Raw genomic sequence first — 12,814 nt, 5'->3', positions numbered from 1 at the left:
GATAAAATCATTTTGTGGGACAAAAGAATCAAATCAATAATGAAAGACCACTTCTACTTTTTAAATAAATAAAAATATAATTAAAATTAAATATCCAGTTTTGCAATTCTCAAATTGAAACACATTTTTGTCAATACACATGTACGCAAGTATTCACACACAGGATCTGATTTAAATCATTTGACTTCAACCAATAATTTCTTCAACTTATTCTATCTCAAATGAATACAAAAACAAAAGTCTTTTTAAAAAAGCATTTCTTCCTACAATTAACTCCTGACAAGTGTTTCCTAGCTTATAAAATACATTAGCCAGAAAAATACAAATGTTGTTCCACATCAAATAGATTAATAATTGTGGTAAAATCTAAAGGTATTTGAGTGATAAGTAATGGTTATATAGTAAGCAGAGGGTTGGCAAATCATGTAGGAAAACTGAAGACTCTAAACTTCCTGCCTATGAGAACTGTTCTTAGAATGTGAACTTTCTGCAGATACAGGCATTAGAGGGACAGGTCAGAAGAGACAAGGATGATTTTGTTTCACTTCCAGTACATGTTAATTTTGCTTTATTAGCAAACCTGACTGGTAAAGTTAAAGCAGAATTTGCTACTGGCCTACAGACAAACTCCATAAACAAAACCCCACTTTAAAGACCAAACAGTGCTGTCTTTTGGAAGCTCCGGTTTTGTCATGGAGCTCTGTGTCTGGTAGGACCCACTTTTAAACACCCTCCAAAGTATTCTATGAACTTCCCTGGTGGCTCAGACGGTAAAAGCGTCTGCCTACAATTCGGGAGACCTGGGTTTGATCCCTGGGTTGGGAACATCCCCCTGGAGAAGGAAATGGCAATCCTCTCCAGTACTCTTGCCTAGAAAATCCCATGGACCAATGGAGGAGCCTGGTAGGCTACAGTCCATGGAGTTGCAAAAAGTTGGACACGACTGAGCCACTTCACTTTCAGGGTATTCTAAAACATTGAGCATGAACCTGTCTGAACCCTCTACTCATTTGGGGATCCAGTTTAATTCAGCGTAAAGAAACATGAGCAACCTCTGCTCAGAGTAAAAGGAAGCATCTTTTGGATGCCCTTTTAGATCATACCTAAAATTCACCACACAGGGAAATCATCCTGAGCCTTTAGAAGACACCCAAATAACAAATCTGAGTTAATAGTAGACTAGTTCCTCTGCTAGAAGGTTCCTCTGAAGAAAAAGAAGAGTAACAAAGTTAGTTACTGCCCCCCCCCCCCCCCCCCCCGGGAATACTGAAGTGAGAGTGAAAGTCACTTAGTTCTGTCCAACTCTTTGCGACCCCATGGACTATACAGTCCATGGAATTCCCCAGGCCAGAATACTGGAGTGGGGGTAGCCTTTCTCTTCTCTAGGGGTTCTTCCCAACCCAGGGATGGAACCTAGGTCTCGACATTGCAGGAAGATTCCTTACAAACTGAGCCACACGAGAAGCCCGCAAATACTGAACCTCTGCAATAAAATAAGAAACATAACAGGGATTCAGTTGTTCCAGAAACAAGTGCAGTTTTTCCTGATTGCAAAAAGTGATTTATAAGACTGCATTTCACTGAAAAACAGAATAATTCAACTTTTAATTCAACTCTCAGCTAAGTTTTCTGGTTTGTTTTTCTCTGCTGCCTGTTAGATTTTGCCATGTTTAAAAGTATTGAATTCTCCTTACAGGGTATCCATTTATAAGTTATCAGTCACCTGAGATTAGTGAGTCTTAACTCAAAAAACGCCTTGAATTAAAAATTCTCCAAAGTATGAGGGAACCAATGTATAGGGTAACTCCTAAGAGATACATTGTTTTTATCATGTATTACTACACTCATTCACACACATACAGGGTATACTAACCAAATGTCATCCTGAAGACATACTTAGCAAAGCGGAAGAGTTAGAAAGTGAGCTTTGTGGGGTTGATTTTGATTGAAGATAATGTGATGGGATAAAACAGTAACTGAGCCTACCGAGCCTTTCCTTCTCTGTGACTTGGAGTTTGCCTATCAGCTCTCTCGTTTACCAACACCGAACCAACAACCAAGAACTACTAAAATAAATAAATAAAAATGGTTTGTTATGGAAGCCCATTGCACAACAGCAGAGTAGAAAAGCACTGAGCCTTGTTTCTATTCAAGTATCTGATCTCTTGGCCAGAACCATGCTTCCTGAAAATGAAGAGTGCTAAATAAAATACATGCAGTCCAGGGGATGCCAACATGAAACCCAGGCAGAAACGTTAGAGAAAAAAAGGTAGCGTTAAGACAAAAAACCTGGACCATCTTAGATGCTAACCCTATTATTGTTGTTCAGTCACTAAGTCACGTCCAACTCTTTGTGACCCCCATGGACTGCAGCACACTAGACCTCCGTGTCCCTCACTATCCCTCAGAGTTTACCTAGGTTCATGTCCATTGAGCTGGTGATGCTATCCAAGCATCTCATCCTTTGCCACCTTCTCCTTTTGCCTCAATCTTTCCCAGTATCAGGGTCTCTTCCAGTGAGTCTGCTCTTCGCATCAGGTGGCCAAAGTATTAGAGCTTCAGCTTCAGCATCAGTCCTTCCAATGAATATCCATTAGTCCAGTTTTTATGATATGTAACTTTCTCAGAAAAATCATTCCATAAAAGGAGTCAGAAGAACAGGAAAAGGAAGTAAGACGCAATGGAGCTGGTGAGGGCTTCAAGAAATGGGGAGGACAAGGTAGGACCTCGAAGGGAGTGGCAGGGCTGAAGATCTGGTTAAACATGAAAAGAATAAACTCAATAGAGAATCCTATTAAAGAAATACACCAATACCTTTTAACAAATATGACAATCAAGAAATGGGATCACTTTTCCCTAGGGAATTAGGGACCAGAGAAATGAGGGCTCAGCTCCCTGCCTCTTCCATCACAGGAGTCAGCACCCTCTGAGTTCCATCAGGCAGTTTGCAACACGGATCCAAAAAAAATTCTTGGCACCAGAGCTAATCCATCAACAGTGCAGAGAGGAAATACACAGGGCAACTGAAACCAGATTCCACAGTACTTGATTCAACTCTTTACTAAGTAGAGAGGTCAATATAGTTGGTCCTTTGCCTACCACTGGCAAATGGTTTTTGTACGCTTTATTACAAATAAAACAGTCTTGCTTGACAATACCATCAGCTTTACAACAGATGACTAAACAATCCTAAAGTAATTGTATATCTCTAGGAACTGAGCTTTTCTTAAGACAAATGAACTATATATACTATTAGTAAATCCTGTATCTAAATTTATACAGCATCTTTAAGCAGTGTGGAAATGAAATTATGATTTATTAATTTACATAAAAATTATACATTAATGAATAAATTTTCAAATTTTTAAAAAAACAAAGTCTGAAGCTGTCATTATTGGGATTCGTGGGAAGTGGTTTGCTCTTCTATCACTTGCTTCACAATTTCAGCCAGTTTTAATCGATCTACTTTATCGGTGAATCCATGACCTGAAACCCAAAAAAGGAAAAGGTGAGTCTCCAAACTGTTGGGGAGATGGTAAGATTCTTGACAGGGACCCAATAAGGTACACCTCACTAGTGTCAAATTCACCTTCACCAATGGAGGAACCATCACCAACACTGATCAGAAGCAGTTCAAGTCCCCCATTTTTCAGGTAGAGTTGAGCAGCTTATTAACCTGGTCATAAAAATCCAGTGTTCAGTACAACAGCACAGAAGGAAACCACAAAGAGGGAGCAGTTCTTTGTAATATGTGTCTACAACAGAACTCACATCCAGACTATATAAAGAACGCCTGCATGTTTATAAGAGAGGTACAAGTCAACAGAAAAATGGGCAACAGAACAGGCACTTCACAAAATCTACCTGGCCAATAAACATTGAAAAGTGCTTAAGCTTATATGTCATCAGGGAAAGGCAAAGTAAAATGACATGCAGTGCCAATGGTACTTACTAACTAGAAAGACTAAAATGAAAAAGACAATAGCAAGTGTCGGTGTGGATACAGAATGACTAGAACCCTCAAACCCTGCCAGTGGAGGTATACGTTGGTACGACAACTTTGGGAAATGGTGGCAGTACCCTCTAAAGCCAAACAGATGAATATCCCCATGAACCAGCAACTCCAATTCTAGATACATAGGAGAAATGAGTTCCCTGATGGTCCAGTGGTTGGGTGTCTGCCTGCCAATGCAGAGGACATGGGTCTGATCCCTGGTCCAGGAAAATCCTACATGCCACCAGGCAGCTAAGCCCATAAGCCAGAGCTACTGACGCTCAGGCACTGGGAGCCAGCGCTCTGCAACAAGAGAAGCCACCGCAATGAGAAGCCTGCACACTGCAACTGGAGAGTGGCCCCCGCTCACCGCAACTAGAGAAAGCCTGTGTGAAGCAATGAAGACCCAGTGCAGCTAAAAATAAATAAATGGAAATAAATAAATCTTAAAAAAAAAAAAAGATATATACTAGAGTGTTCAGAGCAGTGCTTTCCTTAATTACCAAAACCTGGAAACAACCCATATATCCATTCAACAGTAGAATGGATAAATATAAAAACTATTTATGTGGTGTATATTATGGAGAAAAAAACATGAATATACAGAGAGAACATAAGTACATTTACATACATACATATATATATATAAATGAGAAATGAATTGCTACTACACACAACAATATGGTTGAATCTCACCAACATTGACGAAAAGAAGCCAGATACAAAAAGAACATAGACTTGTCTGATTCCATATACATAAAATATAAAATCAGGCAAAAACTGATACATAGTGCTAGAAATTGGGCTCAAAATTACCCTGGGGAAGGAGGTAGTAGAAGAGGGCACATGTTCAAGTGCTGGTTACGTGAGAATGTTCACTTTGTGAAAATTTATGGAAGTGTGCACCTCAAATGTGGTCACTTTTCTGTACAGATGATTTCAAAATCTTAAATATATCCTAGAGAAACTAATTTCCAAGTACAGAAATGACTGGGCTAGCTTTTGGACTTCTCATGTCCAAAAACCAGGCTCCTTGCCTCGAGCATCCGAGACCTGAAGTCTAGCCTACTACGCTAGGAAGACAATACGAAAGCAGCTCAAAAAATACACCTCTGCCTTTGCCTGTGGGGAAAAAAATTCAACAAGCAGCAGATTTGGGACACTCTTTAGTGCAACAGGTCTTCTCTAAGCTGAATAGATCTGCAGGGTAGACTTTGTAGTACTTTGCCCTCTTTCTCCCCTTTGGACTGAACTGCTTTTTTTTTTTTTTTTTCCTGAACTGCTCTTTATAATGACGTGGTTAACAGCTCAGATATCTGGAAGGAGTTCTGAGATCTGATGCTTTTTTTTTGCTCAAGTGGTATGTGATGGGGGCTCTGGACAGCAATGAATCTGCAACACACAATTCATTTGAACTCTGGAAGATAAGTGAAAGGGCCGGATTGTCCAGATATGCCTGGGTAATTACTGCAGGATTAACTCCTGTCCCACAATACTCCACTCACTCTCCAGCCCTACTTCACCTGAACACAGCCCCAGCTCAGCCCCCAGAGATCCTACATAATCTAAACACAAATACTTCTCTGCATTCCTGGGGAAAGGCATAATTAAGACTCCTACCATTCCAGCTGAAGCTTTGCAGAGTATCTCTCAGGAGTTTGCATTCCCGGTTATACTTCCAAGCTTCCTGCACTACTTCATTCAGCTTTTCATCTTCATTCTCTCCTGTTGATAAAGATGAAAAAGAAGTTGCATTCCTCTGCAGCATCATGGGGTTTTAGTGTCAAAGATGGAAGAACAGGATGTCCAACTTTATTGAGAAGTGGTCATTAAAGGTGCAAGCTTTTCCAGACTATCATAACTGCTAGTTCCTACATTACATGTAGACTACTTCTGGTTTCTGAATTCTTCCTACTCTGACCACCTGACAGACATCCCCTGAGGCCCCCAGTCTCAGCCCTGGGGGATGGGAAATAGGCAGTGTTGGGCTATTGCTGATCAAAAACACCTGGTTAACTTACAAGATCATGAGAAGGAAGGAGAACAAGGCCGAGTGGGCTACCTTCTTTCTTCCTAAGCTCATTTCCTACTCTGGAAGGCTACCTGAGGTACACTATGTGAGCTCTCTTAAAACCCAAGGAATCTAGGAAGACTGGTCAGCTCAGTAGTTTTCAGGCCTACAACGTGAAGTATCTCATTCATCTGCTGAGAAAAGCCTGTCCTATTCCATTAAGTGGAAAGAGAACATACTGAAAGAGAGCTCTCACTCAAAGGACTTATGTATATAAGTCGCAGTCTGCCTGTGATACCAGTAGCAGCCAGCGCCACTTCTGAACTTGGGAGGTCTTCTCTTTATATTCACAAGTTAATGACAGCCTTGTACTCTAGATATGGGCTCTAGATATGGTGTTTCTCGACCTTCCTGACCTTCCCAACCTAATCCTGAGCCTGTTCACATTTTCCATCCTCCATCCTGTTATCTCATTAATGAACTAAGAAAATACAAAATTACATGTTATGCCTGACACTGGCAATTAAACTCAAACTAGAAATTACATAGGAAGCCAAAGGTGGGGCAGAACCCACCACATTTCTGAGTTCCCATCGTCCACTCTTTTCAGTGGGCTTAGAGTATATAACATACGTTATTTTCTTATAACACCAAGGTGAAACAGAAAACTTCCAATTAAACCACTCCTTCAGTCATGTACACATGCACACACACAGTCATGCACAGAGCATTCATAAATGGTGTGACCTTTACCAGCCTGGGGGAGAATACACTGAGCAATCACATCTCGGAGCTTTTCCAAGGCAACATTTGAATCCTCGGCTCCATTCTCACGATCATGGATGTATACACCATCCTTTGGCTTGGTGCTTTAGAAGTTTGGGAGAAAGGTAATAACAAAGTGAGACCCCAAAACCCAGCTCTTAACAGATGTTAACTCTAAACACTAAACATAAGGCAAAATTTTTCAAATAAAACAATTATAAAGTATCTCTAACTTCTGCTGCTATTTAAAGAACTTATCCTCTCCACCCTCCTAAGAGGCAAAAAAAGGTCAGCAAGACTCTTGGCTGACCTTTCAGAACCCTGTCCTTGGCCACACCAGCCATGAAGGGAGAATCGAAGAAGTAAGTTCAGTTACCCGAGTAATTTCCTCTTCCTTAGAATGGGGTTGTTCACAGAGTGCAAGGGTTTGAGGCTGACTTTTAGTTCCTGGATCCGCATGTTGGCCAACTGTTCTGCGTGAGCCTGCTGGATCCCTGCAACCACCGCCTGAATGCAAACACTGGTGTCAGTTTTTCATATTCATTTCTGGGCACCTAAAAAACCAATCTAACCGAGTGGGAAGGAGAATCTCTAAAAGAACTAAGCAGGTAATTTCAGTCTTATGCTTGGCAGTATACAAATTTTGAAAAGGCAGCGGACTCTTCCCCATGGGTCAGCAGGGCCCAGGAAATACTAGGCCAGCCAAGGGCCACACAACAGCAAGCCCTTCTTCCCTACGGGCCCAGATATGCCCTGGTGATACTCACTGTCCCCTTATCTCTAGTCAGTCACCCCAAATTGCTGAAATTTGTCTTCAAAAATATTGAGCCTATTCATTCATCTCTACCTCTCTGCTCCTAGAGCAGCTTCCCAGCTTCTAGATTACTGTAGTAGTATTAGGTTGGTGAGTCTGCAAGTCTGACTAACCATCCCTAAATATCTTCCCTGTGGCAGGACTCTTCTCAAAAATCTGTAAGAACCTCTCAATTAGGTCCTACTAAGACTCACACCCCTCTGTCTACTTTCAAAGCCAGGCCCTTCCCTGTCACACCCATTTCACCAACTTCCTATTAATGAAATCAGGCTGTTTTTCCCACTGATGAATTTCAGTCTCTAATTTTTTGCTCATGTTGTTCACCATATGTGGGCACATGTGCTCGCTACTCCAATTCTTCCAAGGCCAGCTCATAGCTAAACATGTAAAGGGGTTTAAAAGTGCCACACAATAGTTAATAACTGTGATGGGTTTTGCCTTCTTTTTGGGAACCCTTCCCTAATTACAGCCCTTCAAAGATGTCTTCTTTTTCTGAATTCCCATAAGAATTCACAGAAAATTTAGCATGCTCTGATGTCTGAGAGTGTTCCCTCTTGGTTTTGTGCTTATTGGTTTTTCTAACCAGTCTTGTTTAAACCCCTTGGGCAAAAGGATGGCTGATGTCTGATACTGCTCTCTGCCTCAACCCCACAGCACAAATGTGGAAGAAGATACTTTGAATGTTCCCTTAGTGTATGTACCAGGCTTTGATCTGCCCTTTATGGGAGGAGGCTCCTTATTTCCAATCCTGATCTTCAGGAGACCAGAGATGTTTCTCTGGGAAAGACTGTGTGCTCTGCATTGTTTTGCCTTTAATCCCCTCACTGAGTCAAGCCCCAGCATTCCTTCCCAACACCACCATTTTGGCCAACACCACAAGCATCATTCAGAACCTTATCCATCATCAGTTGAGCAGAGGGTAGCACATTATCCAGGGCCTCAGTTGAGTTGAGCCAGGGGTGATCCAGCACTCCCTCGATGGTAAGCCTTTCCTCTGGTTTGACCTTCAAGAGCCTGTGGAGAAAAGGCCAAAAGGCTGCCATGCACAGTTGCTTCCAGAAGGCCAGGAAGTTCCTGAGTCTGGTTCTAGCCAGCTCCAGCTTCTGACTTTCTACTTTCTGCCAACTCTTACAGCCTAGGCTTTCTGCAGGACAGAGGTGAGAGTCTCTTCCCTAACTGTTAGTTGTGAGGGCACTGTGTCCTTAGGCGGTCCTATCTATACTAAATAAATTGAGATTAAAAATAGTAGGAAAAGGCTTAATCCAGTGATACCTCAGACTGAGTTCTAGGTTCAGTAAGGTAATCAATCTTACACATGGCTCACAGTTCCTGAGACACTGAATTCCCAGACTAATGTTTCTAGGACAGTGGGCTATAATTTCCAAAAGGGACTCAAAGTACTCTTTTGGCCAACAGTGGCTGTAAAATTAGTTAAGCGATCATACAGTTCTGAAAATCCAGGTTGCTTCTTGTGATAAAACTCTTAGATATCACCATATGGCAGGACACGAACCCTGAACCATTTCTCCAAAGACATTCTAAGCTAAAAATCGAATATCTGAGAAGGGGACAGCATTTCTTTCTAAGCCTAATGTATTGTCTGTACCATCAGCTTTTGACCACAGTTCTTTCCATCTTGTACATTCATACCCATGCAATTCCTAGCTCACCCCAGCATATTCCCTGGACCTTTTACAGCACTCCTTCCAAATACATAGCCTCCCATTTCAAACATCAGTCAGGACAACGTGCCTACTTGCTCTTTCATGTTCTCTGTAACTTTCTGGATCATTGTGAACAGCTTCAGATTCTAAAGAAAGGATTATTTAGAAAAGACCCTCAGTGCTGACAGAAGATGATCAATGTTACTCTAGTGACAGGAAATAGTCTGTAGAACTGCAGAGAAGTTACAGGCTACTGATGTTTTGGTTAAGTGGCAGAGAATACAGCATGGGAACCGCATGGGAAGACAGATTTCAGACTGCCTCCACCCCCCTAAAACACCTTCACCTGGATATTTTAGAAATGAATCCCTTTTTATATACATAAACACCTAACCAATAGCACAAGTTCCACTTCCGAAAGACAGTACTCTACATAGAGAAATAGCTGTACTACTAGGAGACAGTTCGCAGGTAATGCCCCTTTAATGCTTATCTCTATCACATTACAGATGAAGAAACTGAAACCAAAAGAGGAGCAATTACTCAGTGAAGACCAAGCAGTAGCAATGTTGGAAGAGCGCAGAAGTCCCAGGCAGCAGATCCCCTGACAGGTGGGCAGAAAAACCAAGCACACCCCCTATGTAGGCCTGACTTCTTAGTAACTCCAGCTGAGGAGCTGGAGCACGTGGCCACGTACGAGACCATTCTTGGGGAGATACTCTGAAGGAGCCACACTGCCACCCACCACCGTGTCTGTAGGTTTCAGGTGATTTCATGGCCTGTAGTCACAGCATGCTTATTAATAACGGACTCCTATTTTAATTAAACACAGTTCCACCTGCCTCAGAAACTGGGTCCACAGAGGCTTCAACCCAAGCCCCTCCTGAACGGCAGGACAGAACAGTGTCCGCCTGAGGAAGGCGGCCCAGGGAGCCTGCCGCTGTGGCCACTCGCGCCTCACATCACAGCGCTGCCCTGTAAGAAGCAGAGGACTCCGAATGTCACGTGTCCCTCACACTCACTCAGCCCTAGTCCTTTTGAACCTTTCTATCTCTATATGCCAGAGCAAACAACTAGCAGCAGGGAGGCTGGGATGGGACTGAGGTCCTGACAACAGTCCCACTCCCACAGGAGCTGAGGAAGGGAAAGACAGAGGCAACGTGGTCATTCTGGTGCCCAGTTCAGCTCCCAGGACCGTGTCAGTCCCGAATGACTGGCCTTCGTGCAGGGAGGGTACACCCTAGAGTCTGAATTAATGTTCACAGATACAGTGGCTGGCAAGGGACCTGGATTCAACCTTAGGGACAAATTCTAGGAATGCAACAGGAGGGAGTACAGCTCCAATTTCACCGAGATGTGGATACTGAGAACTCTCATCTCAGACTCCAGGGCAGATTTTCTGTGATGATAAAAATGAGAAGATATATGCCTGGGAAACAAAGAATTTTCTCTACCCAACACTGCTTTGCGTTCTACCACTTGTAAGGCCCCCCGCCCAGAGGCCCAGAGACTCACTTTCTCACAACATCTTTGGCCATCTCGGAGATCTGGCTCCACTCTTCCTCTGGGAACTCAAAACTGCCTGTCATGATTTTTCTCCGCATATCCTTTGGGATAGTCCGGCTATGGTGTTTGGAGTAAAAAGGAGGGTATCCGCACAACATCACATAGATAATCACCCCCAGGGACCACAAGTCACAGCTCTGAAAGCAAAAAGAAAACAGTCACTCATACCAGAGGCACAGCTCTAAAATAAAGCCCCCAGAACTGACCCAATAACAGCCCTTGATACCCACAGGCCGATATCACCAAGAATCACTTATCAGAGAATGGAAAAGTTTCAGGAAGTCTGAAGAGAATTAACCTTTCTATCCTTGTTATGTGCTATCAATGCTACCTATATGCACAGCATATACACAAGGCCAATCTGGGGTAAAAAGTCACTTTTATTCTCACTGCCGAGGCCCAATCTGCTATCTGACCATTGGGTACAGATGCAAGACACTTTGACCCCAGCCAGAAAAGTAACTGGTATAAGCCAGCTGTTGTGAAACCTGTCCTCTGGCCTCCTGGCGGGTTGAGGGCACAGGAACAAATAGCGAGGATGCGGGTGGGCTGACCCCAAAAACAGCACCAGTCATTTTCCAAAGGCTCACAGCAGTTTGACACAGATGCGGGACAAGCACGGCAGGGAAGAACGGGGGGTGGAAAGCAATCCTTTGGCCAAGGACTCACTGTGCCCACGTAAGAGACCATTCTTGGGAAGATATTCTGAAAGGAACAAAACTGCCACCCACTATCAAGTCTGTAGGTTTCAGGTGATTTCATGGCCTGTAGTCACAGCATGCTTATTAATAACGGACTCCTATTTTAATTAAACACAGTTCCACCAGCCTCAGAAACTGGGTCCACAGAGGCTTCAACCCAAGCCCCTCCTGAACGGCAGGACAGAACAGTGTCCGCCTGAGGAAGGCGGCCCAGGGAGCCTGCCGCTGTGGCCACTCGCGCCTCACATCACAGCGCTGCCCTGTAAGAAGCCTAGAAAAGCAGGTGCCTCAGGTACTCTCAGCCACGTCTCAGCATCATACTACTAGTAAAGGTTCATAAACGACATGGCCCATGCTGTAAAACAATTATAAAATCATAGAGGTGAAAAGAAATCTTAAAAAAAAAAAAGTTCAAATGTGGAAAATTGTTCACATGAGGAAACTGGTGCTATAGAGATCTTGTCACCTCTAGGGTCATCTGTCAAGAGTGAAGCTAAGCACAGAAGCCAACATCATGCGGCAGATTGAGGTTGGGGTCCCTGCAAGTATCCTGCCTCTTTTTTTAAGATTAAGATAGATGTATTTAGTTTTTGAAAATTTAACTACATCTTATTACATTATGTTTCTTTAAAAAATTACTTGCAAATGTAGCATTCAGTGTTCACTCAATTGCCAATGTAAAGATTATAACTAGATGAATATATATATACATTCAAAATTATTATGAGCTTATTATTTTAATATATTACTCATCTGTGGAGTATAAATTTTATGAATACCAAGCAAATTCACAAACACCACTAGATTCCAAAACAGAGTAGGAAGAGGAGAAAAAACTAGTACTGGGAAATAATGTATCACATAAGAATCCATTGTATTCATGCTGAGAATATTGTATCAAATAAATTCTGATCTCTATTAGCTAAGTGCTTCTACCACTCAATTCCTGCCCACAGTGGGAAGCAGGAAGCAGTCTCTGACTGATACTATTATCAGCCTAGCCCTCACTTCCAACCTTCACTATATAAGGACACAGCAGCCTATAGTTTGTAGAGCAAGGTGTGGAGCAGTACTTACTTGGGGACTGAACAGGTTAACCATGAAAGCAGATGTGTAGAGTTCCAGTCATGTTGGGCCAGTGCCAAGTGGAGGGTGCTGAGTGCCACAGGAGCCCGTGTGCCCTGTGATACGTGTGTCTGTGTGTGTGTGTGCATGTGCCCTTTAGGGTGTGCGACCAGGAGGAGCTGGCCTGCCCTTCTGCCGTCCTCAGCTCCCTCCCTGTCATCTGTATATCTCCCT

At 42.9% G+C, this 12,814-nt stretch overlaps 2 protein-coding genes across 5 annotated transcripts in view; one reads left to right on the top strand and one right to left on the bottom strand.

Annotated features, from left to right (window-relative positions):
* Positions 1-12,814, top strand: part of TMEM116 (transmembrane protein 116) — a 123,741-nt gene that overhangs the window by 101,973 nt on the left and 8,954 nt on the right. The window contains exon 11 of one of the 2 annotated variants that reach the window (XM_065904209.1): positions 9,758-9,859. In XM_065904209.1, coding sequence (XP_065760281.1) covers positions 9,758-9,856 — 99 coding nt within the window. In that variant the 3' untranslated portion in view covers positions 9,857-9,859. Of the gene's footprint in view, positions 1-9,757; positions 10,757-12,814 lie in introns of those variants that run through there. The other variant, XM_065904207.1, reaches the window with a different exon arrangement.
* The window catches only part of MAPKAPK5 (MAPK activated protein kinase 5), a 28,149-nt gene continuing 15,392 nt past the window's right edge, over positions 58-12,814 (bottom strand). For 2 of the 3 annotated variants that reach the window (XM_065904202.1, XM_065904204.1), the window contains 6 exons: positions 10,764-10,951; positions 8,478-8,598; positions 7,147-7,277; positions 6,753-6,874; positions 5,615-5,719; positions 58-3,486 (listed from right to left, as the gene is read on the bottom strand). In XM_065904202.1, the coding sequence (XP_065760274.1) occupies positions 3,392-3,486; positions 5,615-5,719; positions 6,753-6,874; positions 7,147-7,277; positions 8,478-8,598; positions 10,764-10,951 (762 nt within the window). In that variant the 3' untranslated portion in view covers positions 58-3,391. The remainder of the gene's footprint in view (positions 3,487-5,614; positions 5,720-6,752; positions 6,875-7,146; positions 7,278-8,477; positions 8,599-10,763; positions 10,952-12,814) is intronic. The other variant, XM_065904203.1, reaches the window with a different exon arrangement.

Source organism: Muntiacus reevesi, chromosome 13, assembly GCF_963930625.1.
Source record: "Muntiacus reevesi chromosome 13, mMunRee1.1, whole genome shotgun sequence".
Classification (NCBI taxonomy): Eukaryota; Metazoa; Chordata; class Mammalia; order Artiodactyla; family Cervidae; genus Muntiacus; species Muntiacus reevesi.
This window is presented reverse-complemented; position numbering and strand designations above follow the sequence as displayed.